General features: G+C 42.6%; 1 protein-coding gene across 3 annotated transcripts in view; it reads right to left on the bottom strand.

Moving 5' to 3' along the window:
• The window catches only part of atrnl1a (attractin-like 1a), a 195,818-nt gene that overhangs the window by 84,888 nt on the left and 86,353 nt on the right, over positions 1 to 24,577 (bottom strand). For all 3 annotated transcript variants that reach the window (XM_086175220.1, XM_086175235.1, XM_086175227.1), the window contains 4 exons: positions 20,796 to 20,890; positions 20,335 to 20,413; positions 16,160 to 16,317; positions 5,069 to 5,130 (listed from right to left, as the gene is read on the bottom strand). In XM_086175220.1, the coding sequence (XP_086031346.1) occupies positions 5,069 to 5,130; positions 16,160 to 16,317; positions 20,335 to 20,413; positions 20,796 to 20,890 (394 nt within the window). The remainder of the gene's footprint in view (positions 1 to 5,068; positions 5,131 to 16,159; positions 16,318 to 20,334; positions 20,414 to 20,795; positions 20,891 to 24,577) is intronic.

The following is a 24,577-nucleotide window of genomic DNA, read 5'->3' as shown; positions in this document are numbered from 1 at the left end:
CGGCGGAGGGAGACAGGAAGTGAGGTCATCAACGATCGGAATATGCGTTTTTGTGATTTATAACGTACATACACATCCACGATGGCCAGTAAACACGTGTGTGTGTGTGTTTTGACTTGTAAAAGCATGAAAAAAGATAGATAATCTTAATTTCGCCGCTAGTTCGGGATTATTTATCATTCATTCATTCACAGAGCAGAAGATGGAGGGATGAAAACACACAGCCTGTCATTCATTCTTATATCATATTACAGAGGTTTGCAAAAGGAGGCGCGAACGGGTGAATCTAATCTGGCTGCTAATCCCAGAGGGCTGCAGATTAGCAGCAACGCACGTCTGCCTGGGATTAGATTCCCAAGACCTTTCAAGGGGGGGGTTTATTCCAGCAGAGGCTCATTTTTGGCGCCGCTGAACTTCACGGTGAAACACCTGGAGGCGCACGAAAGGTGTGTGTGTGTGTGTGTGTGTGTGTGTGTGTGTGTGTGTGTCGTCCCTCGACTGTCAGCCCAGGTTCACGTTGCATCAAGGTGTACCTAATAAATTGGCAAGTGAGAGTATGTTCGGGCAACGACGGATAGTCCCGGCGGCGGCGGCGTGCCAGGCTGCATCATATCACCGCAGTGCCTGCCGATGGGATAAGAAACACACACACACACACACACACACACACACACACACACACGCGCGCGCGGAGTCATGACTCAGGCAGTTTGGCTCCCGACCTCATCGGCTCGGCAGAGCCAAGAGGATCACACACCTACGTAATGCGGATTCCATGCAAACACACACACACATACACACACACACACACACATACACACACACATATCTACACACACACACGGGGTTCACCTGCGCCAAGCAAAACAACCTGCAATTTATGTTTGCGCCCTGAGAAGTTACAGGAAGAGCAAAGAGCGGATGCGGCGCTCTTCCCTTTCCCTGTTTACAACGTTGACGTATAAAGATGCCGATGATGATGGAATTAAGATTCTAAGAAGTCAATCGCGGGCGCTTCGGAAAAAAAAACAGTAAAGATCGGAATCGATAAACGTACGTGTTTTTATACGCGCCTTGAGTACTTCCCCACCCTGCCGGGGCAGTACTTGTATGCTCATAGATGACTAAAGATGGCTGCTGGAGGAAGTGATTTGAGTATGATGAGATGCAACGAGTTGTAAGGCTACATATGCTAAGCTAAGGGGAAGTAGAGCAAAGTTAGAAAAGGTATGCTAACATATGCTAAGGCAAAGGATTCACCTGATTCAAGCAAAACAACCTGCAATTTATGTTTGCGCCCTGAGAAGTTACAGGAAGAGCAAAGAACGGATGCGGCGCTCTTCCCTTTCCCTGTTTACAACGTTGACGTATAAAGATGCCGATGATGATGGAATTAAGATTCTACGAAGTCAATCGCAGGCGCTTCGGAAAAAAAAAAAAAAAAGATCGGAATCTATAAACGTACGTGTTTTTATACGCGCCTTGAGTACTTCCCCACCCTGCCGGAGCAGTACTTGTATGCTCATAGATGACTAAAGATGGCTGCTGGAGGAAGTGATTTAAGTATGATGAGATGCAATGAGTTGTAAAACTACATATGCTAAGCTAAGGTAAAGTAGAGCAAAGGTAGAAAAGGTATGCTAACATATGCTAAGGCAAGGGATTACAGTAAGGTGCAGAATGGTGAGACATTTCCAAGATGCTGCCTCTTATTTGGATACCTGTTGCAGCAGCTTTACCCACTTTAGGACGAATAAAGGACTATCTTATCTTATCTTATCTAATCTTATCTTATCTTATCTTATCTTATCTTATCTTATCTTTTCTTATCTTATCTTTTCTTATCTTATCTTATTTTATCTTATCTTATCTTATCTTATCTTATACAGAGGGTTAAGATCAGGTGAGTCAGGTTAAGTTAGATATAGTGCAGGTATCTTATATTAAGGGTTTCTAAAGTAAGTAAGTCAATGTACAATGAGATATGGTTCAGGTTGGATTTAAGAAAAGGAAAAGAAAAGGTGGTTTGATAAGATAAGATAAGATAAGATAAGATAAGATAAGATAAGATATAATTTTGGACAGGATACGATTAGGTTTACTGGTTAGGTTACAAGTTAAGATATGAAGTTCTGAAAAGTTAAGGTAAGGCGTGATACTGGATAAGATAAGGGAGGATATAATGGTTTGTAAGGTGTTTGATAAGCTAATATATGATGGTTTGATAAGATATGATGTTTGATAAGGTACGGTTTGATGGTTTGTTAAGATAAGGTATGATTATTTTGCTAAGATAAGGCAAGATATGGTTTTGAATAAAATAAGTTAAGGATATTTGATAATGTCAGGGATGATGATGAGATAAGACATTGTTGTGTGTGATGCTGGGAAAAGTTAAGGTATGATCCTGCTGGTTAAGGCTTGGTAAAGTAAGGTAAAGTAATAAGGGTGGGTAGTGATCTGCTCTCTGATTGGTCGCCTGGCTCGTCCATCTGACTCTCATCCAATAGGATCCTACGTTACATAACAGGGACGGTGAGGGAAAACAGACGGTTGGGAAGAAAACGTGGAGCCCGGAACCTTCTCAGAGACTCTGGTGAGGATGAGCATGTAACACACACACACACACACACACACACACACAGCAAACAATACCGAGCCCCGAGGCAAAAAGTCGACGCCATCTCCGAGTGATGACATCAGCGCTGTACGCCCGCCGAAAGGTCGCTGATGTCTGCGGGCCGGCCTGCGCACGCGCACACACACACACACACACACACACACACACACACACACACACACACACACACTGGAGTGGCAGGTTGTTGCCCGGAGACAACGGACTTCATTCCAGACTTCCTTCGCCAGAATGTCCCTCTCATTAGATCCACTTCCTGTTCGTCGGGCCGCGGGCGCCAACGCCAACACCGGCCCCCCTTCTCCGATTGGCTAGTTTGTCGGCGGCGCGGCGCTCAAGCTAACAGCTGGGGCTCGGAGCGGGACGGCATCCAGGGAGCGAAGCCGGGAAATCTCCCAAACACTTATCCAAATTCACATTTGGAAATACTAACTGGCTTAATCTGGCTCGGGTCGATGGATTACCGAGTGTGTGTGTGTGTGTGTGTGAGGGTGTGTGTGTGTGTGTGTGTGCTCATGTTAGCCTGTAAGTGTGCCGGTTTGCTTGGGTCACTGCGACAAACCTGAGCTAACGACGCTTAAAGAGGCCCAGTTGGGGATGGGTTGCTAGCCGGAATGCGCTAGCATACAATGACAAGGGATACCTGGAGGCTAAGTGGAAGCCGCTAGCATACAACAACAAGGGTTGAACTAAATGGAAGGTGCTAGCATACAACGAAGAGAGAGGCCCGGTAAGGGACGGGCGGCTAGTAAAGATAATATATGAAAAGTTAAGCAATGGCTAGTTGAAGTGTACTTAGAGAAGTTGATGAGCTAATAAGATAAGATATGCTAGCTCAGCTATGTTATGGAAGATAAGCTAAGATATGTCAAGATGGGATGAGTTAAAGTTCGATAAGGTAAAGTTCCGATAAGGTATGAGTCAGGTGCACCACAAGAAGGCGTGGTATCTTAGGATATGCTAAGCTAAATAAGGGAAGTTATATGATAATAAGGGAACATCAGGCAGGGCTAAATATGCTATGACCGAGGTACAACACAATAAGCTGAGGTCAGTTGAGATACTGTATGTTAAGGAAAAGTAAGCTAAGATACAAGAAGCTATGCAATGGCAGGTTGCGGTATGCTCAAGGATGCTAAAGTATGATAAAGACAGTAAGTAAAGCTATGATAAAGGAGGAAACAACAAGCTAAGGTACCTTAGGATCATACCCAGTAAGTCAAGCTAGGATAGGCTAAGCTAAGGCGGGGTGAGTTAAGGTAAGTCACACAAGGAAACGCCCACAGAAAGTAGGGTCCACTAGCGGCGGCTAGCGAAGGAACTGGAGATCGTGGGAGAGAGAAACCACCCGGACCCCCCAGGCCGGGACCCATCCGGGTCTAATCAGGCTAGCTAACGTGGGAAGACGGATAAGCAAACAGAACAACGGGTTCATCGCAAGTCGACTTCTTGCATCCAAATAAAAAAGAATCCCGTTAGGACTCGAGTGGATCGCTAATCAGAAGCAGCCTCTCCCTGGTGTAAACAAGCTGATTGGCCGGATTGCGTTGGACGGACGTGGCCTGATTTCTGAGCGCATGCTAGCCAGTGTTTAGCCCCCGGGGTGATTAAGGGGGTTTTAGAGCGCACGTTAGCACAATACAAACAAATACGGCTACCTGCGCTCTCAAAGGTCAAAGGTGATGCCGAACAGCAACGAAAGATGCTGCGATTCGATTGGCTGAGCCTCCAATCCGATAGCCGTCAATCAATAAATAGCTAACAGATGTTTTTTTGACAGTTCCAGCAGGGACTGACATTCGTTGTCTCACAGGGGTCTGACAGGAGGCCAGAGCCAATCACAGCTAGCATAGCCTTGAGGGGCGGGGCTTAAACTGGAAGTCTGCCAATCACAGGTTGAGGTATCCGAGCCTGAAACTGGCTGTAAAGCATGCTAACCGCTAAGTTTGAAACCGTAGGACAAACGTAGGAGAACCCGTACACTGAGAACCCGAAACCCTCTTAATGTTAGCAAAAAGGGCTAACCGCAGTGGGTATGTATATTTACTCCACGTTAGCACAATGCAAACAAATACGGCTACCTGCGCTTGCAAAGGTCAAAGGTGACGCCGAACAGCAACGAAAGATGCTGCGATTCAATTGGCTGAGCCTCCAATCCGATAGCCGTCAATCAATAAATAGCTAACAGATGTTTTTTTGACAGTTCCAATCACAGGTTGAGGTATCCTAGCCTGAAACTGGCTGTAAAGCATGCTAACCGCTAAGTTTGAAACCGTAGTAGGACAAACGTAGGAGAACCCGTACACTGAGAACCCACTGCGTTAGAACCGGAAACCTTCTAAGTGTTAGCAACAAGGGCTAATCGCTATGTTTGAGAACCCGGAGAGGAGCCAGGAAGGAGAACGCCTGGGGGTTCACGACGCCGCCTACCTGAAGAAGGTGACGAAGAACTGGACCAGGTCCATGATGCTGTTGTGCTGAGAGAACGCGATCTGTCCAGGGAAGAAGAAGAAGAAGAAGAAGAAGAACTTTGTCATCGTTTGTGTCAATAATAATAGTAATAATAACAATAATGACATTAAAAATAATAATAATGGTAAAAACAATAACAACAATAGCAATAATAGCAATCTAACAATAATAATAACGACAAAAAAAATAACAAAAAAAATAATAATATATATGTATTTTTTTATATAGAAGATGAAAACGTATTCATAGTAATTATTTGCAGAAATACCTAAATATACAAATGAATAATCTACACATAATAAAAAAATATAACAATAATAATAATAATATTAAGGCTGTAAATTTACAACTACAAATGCAAATAAATGATATTGAAGATGGAAAGAAATATATACTAATACTAATTAATTGCAAAAAAATATACATACACATATTAATAAGAATGTATGAATAATGATATGATACGATGATGATATGAATAACCAATAATAATGCCAAGTGGAAGAACAGTGATGATAATAATAATAATAATAATAATAATAATAATAATAATAATACAGTTATCATTATTTGCTGTAATACCTAAATATACAAGGAATAATATTTGCATAAATAAAAGCAACGATAAAAATAATTATATGGAATCTGTTCAAAACTATATTTGAATCAATTATATTGAAGATAGAAAGAAATATATACTTATTATTTGCATAACAATTACTATATATATTGAATACACAAGTTAATAAAGATATGAATAAACCATAATAATAATAATCAATGAAATATATACATAACACAGTATAGAAATATATTATATTGGAGATGAAAAAAAAAATATAGTCATTATTTGCAGAAATACCTAAATATACAAATATATATATAATATACAATATGTCAAAATAGCAACAACAGTAAAAAGAATATGTAAGCTGTACATTACATATTTTAATAAGCTATACTGAAGAAGGAAATTATTATTTGTACAAATATATACATACACATATTAGTAGGAGATATGAATTAATCATAATAATAAAAAAATAATACTAATATTATTCTTTTTTGGAGAGAACTCAAGATATTGGCGGTACTACTTCTCGTTCTACAACTAATAATAATAATAATGATGGACATTTTTTTTTTTGTGTTTTTTTTGTTTTTTATAATCATTTGCAAAAATGAATCAACAAATGCTCTTAAAAAATAACACAAATATAATGAAATATTAAATCTCCATAACAAAAGTCTTGTGTTTTTTTTTATTTCACTGAAGATAAAAAAATTCTTATATTTATCAATATTTGTATAAATACAAACATAAACAAATATATACATAAACATAAATTGAGAATAAAAATAAAGCTCCCAACAGCGACATCCCGGCGAGCCAATCAAAAGCAGGGATCCCAAAATGGGCGGGGCTAATGCAGAAGTGCGGGCCAATGCTGTCCTGTGCCGGGACGCCATAATATCTTTATATAACTTATACGGCGTGTCACGTATCTGTACTTTTGCAGTTTGAAAAACCCGACAGGAAACAAAAAAACAAAAACAAAAACAGAAACAGGAAGTGATGCGACATCGGAGGCTCACCTCCGGCCACGATTCAGAGCCGTTACGTAAGGCGTCTAATTCTGTTCCTGCAAAAAGCGTCCGTGCATATTCCATATCTTGCCCGCTGCAGTCTCTCTCTCACTCTCTCACACACACACACACACACACACACACACACACACACACACACCATATTGTTTATAGGCTTCTATAAGATTAGCTGCCGAGACATATTTCTGGATGCGTGTGCTCCGTTTTGCTGAACACGCCGGATGCTAGGTCGACGCTAAAACCTTCCAAGTGCACATTCATCCCCCCCCAACACACACACACACACACACACACACACACACTCGACGTTCACCCCTCACACACACACCTGACACACAGTGACTCACACCTCCCCCGAGTCGATACCGGAAGCTAAATTTGCCCAACTTCCTTCACATTAAGCCCTAGTGGCGTGCTGGTGTAAGACATGATGGGTTAGCGGCGTGTGACGTGAGTCAAAACACACACACACACACACACACACACACACACACACACAAACACACACACGCACACACAGGGTTCAAGGCTACACACACAAGCAACGTCAGCTGCATGCTAACTCATCCAGATACACCGATGTTCATTAACACATCGCGGATGACAGATTTCACACACACACACATACACACACACACACACACACACACACGCGCACGCATGTCTGCGCGTGTGCACGTGTGCAAACCTGAAATTATCTCCGATTTAAGAGCGGATGAAAGCAAATGTCAGACGGTGCGGGAAGGAAATGGTCTTTTAAAGAGATTAGCTTTCTATGGCTGAGCTACGACAGGTGTGTGTGTGCGTGTCTGTGTGTGTGTGTGTGTGTGTGTGTGTGTGTGTGTGTATTCGTTTATTCATTTATTATCTACCAGTCGATCACAAATGGAGACACACAACCATTCACTCAGTCATTCGCACGTCATACAAAGGCATACAAGTTTCGCTCCCTCATTCCCTTGCCATATAAGGACATACAAGTCTTCATCCTCTCTTACACTCATCTGGATAATGTAGGGTCTCCATGAACTTCTTGCTTTGTGTTTGGACTGTGGGAGGAACCTGCAGAACCTTGAGGAACCCCACCAAGACACGGAAAGGCCTCCTGTGGAAATCCAACCGAGGACCTTCTGGCTGTGAAGCTAGAATGCTAATCAAAGCTAGCCGCCGTCCGATGAATCAAAGGTCCTCCCCCTTGGTTTGAAACCAATCAGCGTCGACCTGGTTCGATAGCCCCGCCTCCTCAACCGCCCCCGCCGCCATCCCACCGGTCGTCACGGGAACTTAGGATTTATTATTAGAACCCAGATTTGCCTAAATATTTAGGACTTTGTTTGGCGCTGCTGATTGAAGACGCCGCGGGGTGGCGGCGGCGGCGGCGGTGGCGGTCCCGCATCTGCGGACGGTTTCCACGGCGACCTCAAAGAACCCCCCCCCCCCCATGTGCTCGGTGAACCACAAGGGAATTCTGCTGCAAAGAGACCCGAAGGAGAGAATGGGAAAATCAATTACATGTGCGGTAAAGAATCTTGTTAAGGTGTGTGTGCATGTGTGTGTGTGTGAGTGTGTGTGTGTGTGTGTGTGGGACGAACGTGACCATTCTCTTTTATTGTTGTTGCAGCCAGAGGGCAAAACACTGATGTGGCGGTAAGTAAGTGAAGTACTGTAAATAACAGGGGAAACCGCAGAACTTAGTTAAATGAAGTACTTGGATACTGCAAGAAACTCACCCCGCACCGAAGTATTGGGTAGTACTTCAAAGTACTGCAAACAGAGAAGTACCATCTAACATCTAGCAAGATGACGACAAACACGATCCCATGTGTGATGGATATTTTCATCTAGTAGCTTTCCTGTGACCGTGAACAGCGCCCCCTAGTGGCCAGGAGGACCAAAACAAAAAGGCCTGTGCAAATATACTGCTCCAAAAAATAAAGGGAACACTTGAACAACACAATGTAACTCCAAGTCAATCACACTTGTGTGAAATCATAGTGTCCACTCAGGAAGCAACACAGATTCATTTTGACTTGTTTTAAGGACATTACATCAAAGTTGGATCAGCCTGGAGTTTGTTTTTACACTTTAATTTGGAGTGTGATTCCTAATCCAGACCTCCATGGGTTGATACAATTGATTTCCATTGATCATTTTGGTGTGATTTTGTTGTCAGCACATTCAACTGTGTAAAGAACAAAGTATTTCATAAGAATATTTCATTCATTTAGATCTAGGATGTGTTTTTTAAGTGTTCCCTTTATTTTTTTTGAGCAGTGTATATAGAAAATAATGTAAGATATTAATAAAAAATACAATTCTTTGCGAGTGAAAATTAAATCCCGGCGGTATTTTCCGGCGTCCGTCAGCCGTGACGCCGTCCACGTCTTCCTCGTCGTCGTCGAGCCGGACACGTGACCCCCCCTCCTTCCCCACCGCTATCCCGCTAACCCGCTAACCGATAACAAGAGCTGCGCAACGTAAACATGGCCGCCTCAGCGCGATTTGACAGAAGAATACACTCGCGGCGTCCTCGCCGTGGGGATTCTCTTAAATGGGGCCCTAATAGCCGGAAAAGGCCTGCCGTTTGTCTTGGGCGGCTCCTCGGAGATGGTGTCGGGGGGGGGAAGATGGGCTTAAGAGGTTTACCAGCATCAGCGGAGCAGGTGAAATGGCCTGAGAGCCGGAGAAATAAATAAAAAGTGCAGTAAAGCTGATTTGGGTCCCTGGGGTGTGTGTGTGTGTGTGTGTGTGTGTTGAAGGAGTTGTGCATTCGGGTTTTGAATGCTGCACAGTGCAAGACACGTTGAGTTGACCGCATATTCATTCATTCATCATAAGGACGTGTAGACGTTAATTTCTTTAATTCGCGGGTCATATAGACATTCACTCACTCATAAGTCATTAAAAAAGATAATTTATTCATTCACTCAAATTTCATACACAAAAATTTCATACTTCATATGGTCATGCAGCCATTCATTTATTCATTTACGGGTCATTTCGATAGTCACTCACATTTTTTAGAAATTAATTCACATTTCATATAAAGAAGAATATCACAAAAAAAATGACCTTTCATTCATTCATTCATTCATTCATCTTATAGAGATGTAGACATTAATTTATTCATTTGCAGGTCATAAAGACATTCAATCACTCACGAATCATTTAAATAAATTCATTCATTTATTCCCAAACTGCATTCATTTATTCATTCATTCACAAGTCCTACAGAAAAATTAATTCATACATTCATCTATGTCACATAGAAAGATGAAACCCTTCATTCATTCACTCATATTTCATACAGAGAAAGTCATTCATTCATATTTCATGTAGTCACGCAGACATTCATTTATGTGTCATTTATTCATTCACTCTCTTGCTCACATGATATAGAAATTAATTAACATTTCATAGAGAGAAAATTCTCACAAAAAAAACAACCATTCATTCATTCATCATATAGACATTCACTCACTCACAAGTCATTAAAAAATCATTCATTCATCCCCATTCAGCATTCATTTTTTCATTCATTCACAAGTCCTATAGAGAAATTCATTCATTCATTCATTCACTCATATTTCATACGGAGAAATTTATTCATTCATTCATGTAGTCATGCAGCCATTCATTTATTCAATCACTCTTTCACTCACATGTTATAGATATTAATTCACATTTCATATAAATATATCACAAAAAACAACTGTTCATTAATTCATTCATTATATCGACGTGTAGACATTATTTTATCCAATCACAGGTCATACAGACATTCACTCATTCATTCCCATTCAGCATTCATTTATTCATTAATTCACAAGTCCTATTGGGAATGTCATTAATGCATTTAGAAAGATACAACCATTCATTCATTCACTCTCATTTCATCAGAGAAATGCATTCATTCATTCATTTATACTTCATGTACTCATGCAGCCATTCATTTATTCATTCACTCACATGTTATAGAAATTAAAAATGTCACAAAAACAACCATTCATTCATTCATCATATAGACATGTAGACATGAATTTATGCATTCACAGGTCATATAGACATTCACTCACTCACAAGTCATTAAAAAGTTCATTCATTCATTCCCATACAGCATTCACTTATTTATTCACTCACAAGTCCTATAGAGAAATTCATTCATTCATTCATTCATACTTCATAGTCATGCATTCATTTATTCATTCACAGGTCACTTGTAATGGAAATTAATTCACATTTCATATAGAGAAAAATATCACAAAAACAACCATTCATTCATTCATTCATCACATGTCATATCAAGACATGTGACCATTCACGTCTTCATTCAAAGGTGATATCGATATTCACTCTGTCATTCATTCACAGGTCATCTGGGGACACACAACCATTCATTCATTCATTCATTCACGCGTCATCTGGGGACACACAACCATTCATTCATTCATTCACAGGTCATCTGGGGACACACAACCATTCACTCATTCATTCACAGGTCATCTGGGGACACACAACCATTCACTCATTCATTCATTCACGCGTCATCTGGGGACACACAACCATTCATTCATTCATTCACACGTCATCTGGGGACACAACCATTCAATCATTCATTCACAGGTCATCTGGGGACACACAACCATTCACTCATCCATTCACAGGTCATCTGGGGACACACAACCATTCACTCATCCATTCACGCGTCATCTGGGGACACACAACTATTCACTCATCCATTCACGCGTCACAGCTGGTTCAGGTGGAGCTTCTGGTCTCGCAAGATCACACCAGATTCAACCATTCGTTCACGGATCCGACGTCTCACGGTTTCCAGAAAGTCCACGGTGGCGTCGGGAGGCGGCCGGACGCCCGGATAGAGTCCGAGGTTTGGGGCAAAGCTGGGAAGAATGTGGCGCGACCGGGGCGACGGAAGGCACGTCGCTTCTTTTAACCTGAAAAGTTTGAGCCACAATTACCCGAGACGAAGGTAGAAGACGAGTCGGGATGTAAATAGGACTCCCGGCTCCGGTCTTTCCGCAGAAACGGTCATTAGTGGGGGCCCGAGGTGGCCCCCGGGGGACAAACCGCCAAGATCTGACAGCGCTGGGCCGGCGTTTATTTCCCCGAACCAAAGGCCGCTTGTTAAAACCCAGAATGGAGAAAGTGTTCGGACGATCAATAATACGAGGGGGGAGAAAAACAACAAAGGGAAGAGAGATGATAGATGAAGGAAAGGAAGAAAGGGAGGGCGAAGAGCTGGAATGAATTTCCCCTCCTCGAAGCCGGTGTGAACCTGATAGCAACACCAGCAGCTAGCGTCGCACCATTAGCATGGTTTGCGCTGATGTAGCGCTGTCATCACTTGACAGCAGATAGCATTCGCAAGCGACAAGATGAAGTGGAAGGCGCTAACCGGGCCATTGTGAGCAACTCAAGGACTCTTCAGCATGAACCTGATACCAATACTAACAGCTAGCATTGCTAGCATGGCGTTGTTAGCAAGGTCTGCACTTAGGTAGCGCTATCACAACTTTACATTACTAGCGTTCGCAAGCGGCAAGATCCAGCGGAAGACGCTAACTGGGCCATCGGAAGCAAATCAAGGTCCAGCGTCTTGCTCGAGGATACTTGGGCGTGAACCTGAAACCAACACCAGTAGCTAGCATTGCACCATTAGCATGTTTTGCACATTTGTAGCACGTTCACAGCTCAACAGTACATAGCATTCGCGCACGCCAAGATACTGTGCGGTGCTAACCGAGGTCCAGCATCTTACGCAAGGACACTTCACCCTGAACGATACACCAACACTAGCAAATAGCGCCGTGCCGCTAGCAAGGCCTGCACTTAAGTAGTGCTATAACAACTTTACAGTAGATAGCATTCACAACCAAGCAAGCTAACAAACATGTTAGCCACGGGGCTACAAACAAACGATTTCTCCGAGCCGTTCCAGAACTTCATTTGGCAAACATCCTCCGTAGCTTCGCACCAGGAAGCAGAATTAGCACGGCGTTGATTTGTTTTCGTAATTTCTTCTGTTTTTCCGTGTCAAGCGGCACCCGGGATGCTCCCGCCACGCGGCGGGTTCCGCCTCGTTTGCATATTGATGAGGACCTAATGACCGCCGCCAGGCAGGTGGCGAGCGCTGCCTCCGCCCGCCGCTCTACGGAAGCCGGTCCAGCCTCGCCATATGCGCTCACTTGTTAGCGCCGCTCGCATATGGAGCTCCTCCATCAACTCCGGAGAGGAAAAAAAAACATTAATCTAGAACCGTCTTCATCTAGGATAGCCGAGGACGGCGTTAGCGGCGCCATCCTCCATGAGACGTGACAGCCGCTCGTGTGTTATGCTAATCTGGCGCTCGCATCGGGTAGCTAGCGGGGGGAGCGCGGCGTCGTAGCCAATCAGGATGGAGCTGCATTCAAACAGACAACCTTTATTAGCCGGACAGCGGCGCCGCTAAAGCTAAATAGAGATGTCTTATCCTAAACTATACATATAAAGATGGATCGTCTTGGCTCCGCCCCCTCTTGAACACGCTCTGCTGTGATTGGTCAGTCCACTTTCTGTACAGACAAGAGGCCCCGCCTTCTTTTGGCGAAGAACCTGGAGAACCCGGTTGACCTCAAAGCGATTTTTTTTATTTTTTTTATTTTCATTTTTTTATCTGCATCAGCAGGAAGTCGTCTGCGCCCGTTAGGCTCCGCCCCCTAATCCGGTTACTTAATCTCAATCTCGCCGCTGAGTCACAGTCATTAGTGCCAGATGGGGGGGGCGGGGCGGGGGGGGTCGTTAAGCCTCGCTCGTCCATCGATCACACACACACACACACACACACACACACACACACACACACACACACACTACCCATTAACGGTACATTATTATCCTGCAGGTTGAAAGGTGAGACGATAATTACCGCGGCGAGGCTGATATCTTGTCGCCGTGCGAAACATGAGAAGCGCCCGGCGTCCCGCCGCGTGACCTTGATGGGTTCCCATGGCGATGGCGGCGGCGGCGATGGCGAACGGGGGGGCGGGCGCTCGGACGCGGGTAATGACCCCGGCTGATGTATTATATCTCATAGAGCTGACCACACACACTGATATTAACACACACACACACACGAGTTAAAACACACACACACACACTGGAGAAAAGGCTGAGTGGGATGCAGTGACCTCTGACTTCTGCTCCTCCGCTCTCGTCCAATGGGAGGGCAGGATGCTGCCGGGTGAGCGAGTCGTTTGTAGAACTATGGTTTTATGTGATTTAACTCAGCAGGAAGTGATTTGTTTCACTTCCTGTTTGGAACCAGGATTCAAGTCTATCCATCTGTCCGCTTGTCTACTCATCCATCCATCCATCCATCCATCCATCATCTTCTCATCCATCCATCCATCCATCCATCATCTTCTCATCCATCCATCCATCATCTTCTCATCCATCCATCCACCATCTTCTCATCCATCCATCCATCCATCCATCATCTTCTCATCCATCCATCCATCATCTTCTCATCCATCCATCCATCATCTTCTCATCCATCCATCCATCCATCATCTTCTCATCCATCCATCCATCCATCCATCCATCATCTTCTCATCCATCCATCCATCATCTTCTCATCCATCCATCCATCATCTTCTCATCCATCCATCCATCATCTTCTCATCCATCCATCCATCCATCATCTTCTCATCCATCCATCCGTCCATCCATCCATCCATCATCTTCTCATCCATCCATCCATCCATCCATCATCTTCTCATCCATCCATCCGTCCATCCATCCATCCATCATCTTCTCATCCATCCATCCATCCATCCATCATCTTCTCATCCATCCATCATCTTCTCATCCATCCATCCATCCATCATCTTCTCATCCATCCATCCATCCATCCATCATCTTCTCATCCATCCATCCATCCATCCATCCATCATCTTCTCATCCATCCATCCATCATCTTCTCATCCATCCATCCATCCATCCATCATCTTCTCATCCATCCATCCGTCCATCCATCCATCCATCATCTTCTCATCCATCCATCCATCCATCCATCATCTTCTCATCCATCCATCATCTTCTCATCCATCCATCCATCCATCATCTTCTCATCCATCCATCCATCCATCCATCATCTTCTCATCCATCCATCATCTTCTCATCCATCCATCCATTCATCATCTTCTCATCCATCCATCCGTCCATCCATCCATCCATCATCTTCTCATCCATCCATCCATCCATCCATCATCTTCTCATCCATCCATCCATCCGTCCATCATCTTCTCATCCATCCATCCATCCATCCATCCATCATCTTCTCATCCATCCGTCCATCCGTCCATCATCTTCTCATCCATCCATCCATCCAATCATCCATCTGTCCATCCGTCCATCCACCCATCCATCCATCCATCATCTTCTCATCCATCCATCATCTTCTCATCCATCCATCCATCCATCCATCATCTTCTCATCCATCCATCATCTTCTCATCCATCCATCCATTCATCATCTTCTCATCCATCCATCCGTCCATCCATCCATCCATCATCTTCTCATCCATCCATCCATCCATCCATCATCTTCTCATCCATCCATCCATCCGTCCATCATCTTCTCATCCATCCATCCATCCATCATCTTCTCATCCATCCGTCCATCCGTCCATCATCTTCTCATCCATCCATCCATCCATCATCTTCTCATCCATCCATCCATCCGTCCATCATCTTCTCATCCATCCATCCATCCATCATCTTCTCATCCATCCATCCATCCGTCCATCATCTTCTCATCCATCCATCCATCCAATCATCCATCTGTCCATCCGTCCATCCACCCATCCATCCATCCATCATCTTCTCATCCATCCATCATCTTCTCATCCATCCATCCATCCATCCATCCATCCATCCATCCATCCATCCATCCATTCATCCATCCATCACGTTCTCATCCATCCACCCATCCATCCATCCATCATCTTCTCATCCATCCATCATCTTCTCATCCATCCATCCATCCATCCATCCATCAGTTCATCTCTCCATCCTCTGCTCCACCTCTCCATCAGCCCAGACTCTTCATCCCTCCATCCCCCTCTTCTTTAACAGAAACCTCCAATTTATCTCCACAAGGCCTTCATCTTCTCTCTCTCTCTCTCTCCATCCATCAGCCTCCGCGACACTCATCTGAAAACATCTCCTCCAATTTCCCGCCTCGCGTTCCGGCGGCGTGTAAATTTGAATAATTAGCGTCGAGCAGTTGTAATCCGTCGCGGCGGAAAATGCACAGATCATTAAATCTGATGGCAGATTTACCCGAAACACCGAGAGGAGGAGGGAAAAAAAAAAACAAAAAAACGACATTTCGCGCTTTAAAATGCAAAAAAGATGTAAGCCCCGCCCCCTCCCCGAGTACCTGGATCTTGATTGGCCAGCTGAAGTTGGACAGGTAGACGTAGAAGGTGACGTTGTGGTGGAGCCTGAAGTTGAAGGCGTCGCAGGAGAAGCTGTCTCGGTGTTCCCGGACGCCGCTCCGCGCCGCGATGGCCATCTCCTCGCCGGAGATGGTCCCAGCTGCAGGTGGAGAGGCAACGCCGGTCACAACAACGTCACAACAACGTCACAACAACGTCACAACAACGTCACAACAACGTCACAACAACGTCACGACGGCGTGAGACGGTTTTTAAAAAAAAAACCTCAATGTGACAACGTCACGCTAGCAACGCAACAGCGTCACGAAACCGGCATGAAACCGTCGCAACCTCGGTTTCGCAACACCGTCAAAACAACCAAATGGTAAAAACTCAATATGATGATGTCACCATCGCATCAGGACACCAACACAACCTCCGCACAACAGCGTCACAACCTTATAACAACACCGTAAACAACAGCGTCCAAACCCCACGCACACCCTCACCATAAATCCGCTACAACCTCAGACAACAGCGTCACAACCTTATAACAACACCGTACTGACACTGTTGCAACCGCCAAACAACAACGTCACAAACTTATAACAACACCGTACCGACGCTGTCGTAACACCGTCACAACCACCAAACAACACCGTAAACAACAGCGTCCAAACCCCACAAACACCCTCACCATAAATCTGCTACAACCTGCGCACAACAGCGTCACAACATCTTTACAACACCGTACCATCACTGTCACTACAGCGTCACGTCACAACGTCACAACGGCGTAAGACGGCCACAACCTCCTGGCGACGCTGTTAAAAAAAAAAAACCTCAATGTGACATCGTCACGCTAGCAACGCAACAGCGTCACGAAACCGGCATGAAACCGTCGCAACCTCGGTTTAACAACCGTAACAACACCGTCAAAACAACCAAATGGTAAAAACTCGATATGATGATGTCACCATCGCATCAGGAGACCAACACAACCTCCGCACAACAGCGTCACAACCTTATAACGTACCAACGCTGTCGCAACACCATGACAACGGCCAAACAACAACGTAAACAACAGCGTCTAAACCCCACACACACACACACACACACCCTCAGCATAAAACCGCTACAACCTCCGCACAACAGCGTCATAGCCCCATTACAACATTGTTCCGACGCTGTTGCAACACAATCACAGCGGCCAAACAACAACGTAAACAACACACACCCTTAGCATAAAACCGCTACAACCGCTGAACAACAGCGTCACAATGTCAGCGTGAAACCGTAACAACCGCCAAACAACAACGTAAACAACAGCGTCCAAACCCCCCACACACAAACACCCTCAGCATAAAACCGTATAAAACAACAGCGTCATGACCTCATAACAACAACGTACCGACGCTGTCGCAACACCATCACAAACAACAACGTAAACAAAACGCACCCTCAGGAATAAACTGCTACAACCTCCAAAAAACAGCGTCACAAAACTGTCACAACCTCAAAACAATGGCGTTAAAAACTCAATATGATGTCACAACCTGCACACAACACCATACAATGTTAGCTTAAAACCATCACAACCACCGCACAACGGCATCACAACCACATCAAACACTGTTCCAACAACGTCACAACACAACCTCCAAACAACAACGTCACAACTTCACAACCTCAAAACAACGGCGTTAAAAACTGGATATAACACAGTAACTATATCAGCATAAATCCATCACAAAGAACACCGTGAAACCTCAATATTTTAATGTAACAATTTCCACACAACACCGTCACAACGCTGTAACACCCCGGTAAGAATGATATAAACAAGAAATTAAAAAATATATTATTCAAAAAAAAAAAAAAAAAAAAAAATCTGGAAATTTGAAAAGAAAAAAAAAAAATCCCAGCAGAAATAAAAATGATGAAAAAAATTTAAAATTTTCCGTGAGAAAATTCACTGAAGATGTTGTGGAATTCCCCTCAAAAGAAAGAAAAAAAAATAACCAAAAAATTAAAAATAAATTAGTATAGGTTGTAGGCCCTAAATCGATCACAACCTCCAAACAACATCGTCACAACACTGTCACGTCCCCATAATAATGACATAAACAAGAAATTTAAAAACATATTAGCAACAAAAAAACAATTGAAAACAAAAAGAAAATAAATGTGGAATTCCCCTCAATAAAAAGGAAAATAAGATAAAATAAATCCATCACAACCTTGGGACAACATCATCACAACGGCTTCACACTCGCATAAAATTGATATGAACAAGAAATTAAAAAATTAATCATCAACAAAAAAAAATTAAAAATTAAAAACGAAAAAAACACCAGAAATAAAAATAAAGCAGAATTTAAAAAAAAATCCACAAGAAAATTCACTAAATATGTCATGGAATTCCCCTTAAAAAAACAAAACAAAACAAAACAAACAAAAAAAACACTAAAAAATAAAATAATTAAAAATAAATTCATATAAGTCTGTAGGCTCTCGTCACAACGCTTTCACATCCGCATGAAAATGATATGAATAAGAAATTTAAAAATGTTTTATTAACAAAAAAAAAAAAAAAAAAAAAAAAAAAACCACCAGAAATAAAAATAAAACAGAATTTTAAAGAATTCCACAAGAAAATTTTAGTAAATATGTCATGGAATTCCCCTCAAAAAAAAAAAAAAAAAAGATTAAAAATACATTCATATAAGTCTGTAGGCCCTAAATCGATCACAACTTCCAAACACCTTCACACCTGCATCAAAATTATATGAACAAGAAATTAAAAAAAAATATATTATCAACAAAAAAAAACGTAAAAATAAAAAAATACCCACCAGAAATAGATTTTTTTTTTTTTTTTTTTTTTAAATCTGATATTATGGAATTCCCCACAAAAAAAATAATTAAAGAAAAAATAAAATGAAAGCAAATTAATAAAATGTCTGTCAGCTCTAATTTCCCGGGAGGCTCCGACACTGTCCGAAGTCACGGAAAAGAAGAAGAAGAAGAAGAAGAAGAAGAAGAAGAGGAAGAAGAAGAGGAAGGCCTCCAGAGCTGAGACTCCTCTCTCATCTCAATTAGCATTCGGCGGCGGCGGCGTCGCTAACTGACGTCCCTCTGGGCTCCGGCGATCCTTCAGAGGATTATCAGCGGCGCCGCCTTAATGGCCGACTTCCTCCCACGTCCCCGATCACATATTTCCACCTACCGCTTTATCAGGGCCGTTAAACACTCGCTAATGTTCACACACACACACACACACTCGCAGCGGGAAGATGAGGAAGAGGAGCATCTCCGGGGTGTTTCCAAAAAAAAAAAAAAAAAAAAAAGCGACAGGCTTTTATCTTAATTGAAATTGAGATGAAAGGAAATCTAAGAAGTAGGAAAAAAAAAAGGGGGGGAAATTCAAAGTGTGGTGGGTTTGTGGGTAACCATGACAACGACGACCCCCGACCCCCGACCCCAGGCGGCACAAACTTCGGTTAAAATCCACACAATATAAATACACTCAAACGACTCCTGCTACTGCGAATAGCACTGCTAATGCTAACGCTAATGCTACAAAACAACAGTCATTATTATTACTGTGGAGGAGTGACAACAACAATAATAACAATAATAGTAAAAATGGAAATAATAATAAAAGTTACTGTCACAAATATTACCATCATGATAATATTTATCATTATTACTGCTATTTTAATTCATGATAATAATATTGACAATGCATTTGTGGTAATAGCAATGCTAATAATCATAATAATAGTGATAATAATTAAGGTAATTTAAAAATTCTAGTGTAACAGATGATAGTGAACAATGACAGTACAATGATAACAATGATAATAATAATAATAAAATTATGATAAAAATTATAGTTAAACGTTTCTTAAATGCAATAACATAAAGTTTATTGTATTTTATTATTTTATTATGGTTTAAAAAATTACACTTTAACTACCACTCATGATAAATGTATATATTATTTTTAAATAATTAATATATCATATATTATCTCTAAAATTAAAAAAAAAAAAAAAAAGCAAAAATAATAGATAAATTAATAAAATCTCTTGAGTTTGGAGCAAAAGATCAATGACAATGTTTTTATTCTAATCAATCAGCTGATCGTCTCAGAGGGTGAAGAGAGGACAACCTGTGGAGCTCAAAGACCAGGTGATGTTCAGGTTGAAGTTGTTGGAGGCGTTGATGGACATGTCCAGGTTCTTGTTCGCCTGGAGATGAAAAACCAGAGGGGCGGGAGTCAGTTTCTTCTGGGCTCATATTGAATCACATTCAAAAAATGAAGGTTTTAAAAGCAGCGACCCGGTCTCTCGGGTCACTTTCACTTATTAAACCGCCGAAATTTTGAAAAAGAAAAAACATTTTGGGGTTTCAGATTAAATCCATCCTAAAAATGAGCTCCTAAAAAAAGGACTCTGCGTGTTGAGTCACTCTGACGTCTGAATTTTCAACAAAACATTACCAAGTGACGCACTTTAGCTCCATATTGAATTACATTGAAAAAAAAGAGCATTTAAGAAAAAAATGTCTCTGCTCTTCCAATAACCTTTTTCTTATTTTTCCGTTAAAAGTGTCTCTTTTCGCGCACAATACCTGCTCGGGTTTGGCCATGAAGTTGATGGCGGTGTAGTGGCGGTCGTCTTCCTGCAGCAGACTGAAGGTGAACTGGTAATCGATCAGGAGGTTGTCTGGGAAACACAAAGGGTGGAGGGGAGGATTAAAATCCTGCCTTATCTTATCTTAAATCATACCTTATCTTAACTTCTGCGAACATCCTGTCTTAACTTGTAACTTAATCATATCCTGTCCAAAATCTTATCTTATCTTATCTTATCTTATGAAACCACCATACCATCCCTTTTCTTTACCTTATCTTAAATCCAAACCATATCTTATTGTATTTTAAGTTACTTACTTACTAAGACAAGGTTAGATAAGATAAGATAAGATAAGATAAGATAAGATAAGATAAGATATACTTAATTTATCTCCATAGCAGAATTTTTTTTGTCACAGCGGTGTAAAAATTACAGTATCAGCAGTGAACAAGCATAGGAGTAGATGAAAAAACAAATAATAATATTAATAAAAATAAAAATAATAATAACATTACATAATAACATATAACAAAAACAATAATAATAATCACAATAACTATAATAATAACATACAACATAACATTGTTGTTGAAGTTGTTGTTTTTGTATGTTATTACATACAACATGTTGTATGTTATTATTGTTATTATTATTATTGAGATTATTATTGTTGTTGTTGTTATATGTTATTGTTTAATGTTATTATTATTATTATTAATATAATTAATAATAGTAATAGTAATAATTTACTTAAATTACATGTTATATGTTAATAACAGATAAATCATTTGTTATTTTGTAATGTTATTATTGTTATTATTATTATCATTAATAATAATAATAATAATAATGATAATAATAATAATAACATTACATAATAACATGTAACAACAACAACAATCATAATCACAAATATAACAATAATAATAACATATAACAAAACTAACAAAACTAACAACAATAACAATAACAATAATAATAATAATAATAGTGATGATGTAATAAATATGGGTGAAAAAATTAATAGAGAGACAATTAAAAGATAGATAAGACAAACACAAATAGATAAACAGCAGAATTAACGATCAATCGATCGATCGATGGATCTGTGGGAAAAAAAAATGGATAATCAATGTTTCAAACAGAAAAACAGAGGGATGCTTGAAGGGAGGAAGAGGAGGGTTGAACGCTGTGTGTGTGTGTGTGTGTGTGTGTGTGTGTGTGTGTGTGTGTCCATGGGGGAGGCCTTTAAACATCTGGATGAGCAGCAGGAGCGGCATGGGGTCACCTTGTCTGAGGTGGTCAGGGGGAAAAGGGGCGGAGCCTAACATGGGGGGGTGATGGTGATGGCGGGGGGGGGGCGGGGGGGGCGTCACCATGACGATAACAAGGTGAGAAGCCTTTTTTTTTTTTATTTAAAGTTGATCAGCATCACTACTGAGTGCTCGCCCTGCAGGCACCTCCAGGTGTGTGTGTGTGTGTGTGTGTGTGTGTGTGTGTGTGCGCACAAGTTCAAGTCAGGCTAGAACCTCCTTCGCTTCTATTTTCGTCTCCCCGGATTTTAAAATAAAGTCTAAAAAGCGTTGGAACCACCGGGTTCCTCCTGATAATCCGGGATTAGGATGAGAAATTAAGAAAAACGATAATCCAGACTGGATGGGAATCAAACCGGGAGCCGACCTTTGACCCCGATCCATACCGGGCGGCGCCGCGCCTCCCGATCGACTCCCTTGACGGATCAAAAAGGAAACGTCCCTGTGATGTAAACAAAACAAAGGAACCGGACTTCTATCGATCAATTGATGTCTCGCCGTTTCAATCCTTTCATGTCAGACTTCAATCACCGGGACATCAAAGGGGACGACCCTTCTGATCTCTTTTGACGTTTTTATTACAGACGTCGTCCTGGACGTTAAAAAGGCAGTGTGTGTGTGTGTGTGTGTGTGTGTGTGTGTGTGATGGGGGCGGGGTTACTTCCTGGTTGATAGAATCCACCTTTTCCACTTAAAAAGCGACAGAAGGGAGAGAGAAAAAAAAAAAAGAAAGAGTGTTTCTCCTCCTCCTCCTCCCGTAGCGTCACCAAGACGAAAGCAAATTATGTTTGACAAACACCCGTGTTTTGTCTCAGCCTTCACGGCGAGTTTAGCCCGAACACGAAGACGCATCAGATCAAAGAATCCCCCCGTCACCCCCGGCAACCACTCGCTTGTTTATCGTCGGCGAGGCAAGATTCGTCGTGTGTGTGTTTTTCTGCTTGTTAGCAGGCGGTTTAACGTCTTGCTAGCCGCTGCGGCGTGAAGCGGCGTCCGTGCTGGGGTGATCTCACACCCCTGCACACACACACACACACACACACACACACACACACACACTCCCACCAAGGGTTTATCATCTAATGCGCGTTAGCATTTCATTATTTCCCATTTGCAACATGTGGCGCGGTGGAGATGGCGGCGACGGCTAGCTGACAGAAGCGGTTAGCGAGGACGCCCAGGCGGCAGGGATTTAATCTCGGGGGTCAAGGTAACCCTCGGGGAGGCGGGGTTAATGTATGCATGAGGTCAGCTGACCCCTTTTTTCCATTATGGCTGTAATATCGACCTCCTAGCATGTAGCAGGGCGAGCGGCTAGTGTTAGCAAGGGTTATTTTAGCCCCCTGGACCTTTTCCCATTCACAGGTTGGTTTGACAAGGGTGATTTTAAAAAGAACTCGGCGATGCTAATGGTTGTGATATTGACCGGCTAACATGTAGCACGGCTAATGGCTAGAGTTAGCGAGGGTTAAGTTAGCCTCCTGGACCTTTTCCCATTCACAGGTTGGTTTGACAAGAGTGATTTTGAAAAAAAATGCGGTGGTGTTAATGGCTGTGATATCGACCCGCTAGCACACTAGCAGCTAGTGTTAGTTAACGCGCCTGTGGGTAAAATTAGCCTCTTTGGCAGTTTCTGTCACAAGTTGGTTCCACAAGTTTGATTTAAAAGGATTACTACGCTAATGCTAATGGATATGATATTAGCTTCCAACAAATTGCAAAAGAGCAGTAGAAGTAGCTAGCAGTAGTCATTCTGAAAAAGGCCAGAGCCAAGATGGCGGTGTCACATATTGTTTTGGTTATGCTACACTATCAAGCACTGAGACAGCAGCACCATTTAGCCTCCTGCTGGGTTAGCATTAGCAACACGGAGTCCTACACCCCCAAAAACCCCAATGTATGCTCTCCAACGTGTCAGCAGACAGGGAAGACCTGCCATTTTATTGGCTAGCGGACAAATGTGTGTTAGCGGGGTTGGGTTTTGGTGGCAAGCAACACAACGGCAACCCCTCCTATCGGCATCTTTCCAGGAGGGCGTCGCAAGCAGAATGGGAAAGCTGTGATATTGACCTGCTAGCATGTAGCGGGACTAGCAGCTAGTGTTAGTGAGGGTTCGGTTAGCCTCCTGGGCGTTTACCTGTCACAGGTTGCTTCGACAAGCGACCCCAAGGTGACCCCGTCTTTCGGCATCTTTCGATAAGGGTGTCGGGAAGCATACCGAGGCGCGGCGGGCGGAACTGGCGGAGCGGGAAAGCTGCTTTTGTTGGGGCTCTTTTTGTTGGCCAACTAATGAGCGTGCAGATGAGTCACCTCTCGGCCAATCCGGAAGCTGCCCCAGCTGATGGAGGCCTAACGAAGGCGCCCAAGGCCAGGGGTGATCTTAGCTAACCAGTCACAGTCTGGCTCCAGAAGAAGGGAATGTTTTTTTTGGGAGGGGGGTCCTACGCCGCCCCTTAAACATATC

Source organism: Fistularia commersonii, chromosome 2, assembly GCF_037954325.1.
Source record: "Fistularia commersonii isolate RoL2024-O1a breed Wild chromosome 2, RoL_Fcom_v1.0, whole genome shotgun sequence".
Lineage (NCBI taxonomy): Eukaryota > Metazoa > Chordata > Actinopteri > Syngnathiformes > Fistulariidae > Fistularia > Fistularia commersonii.
Note: the sequence above shows the minus strand (reverse complement) of the source record. Positions and strands in the feature narration are given on the sequence as shown.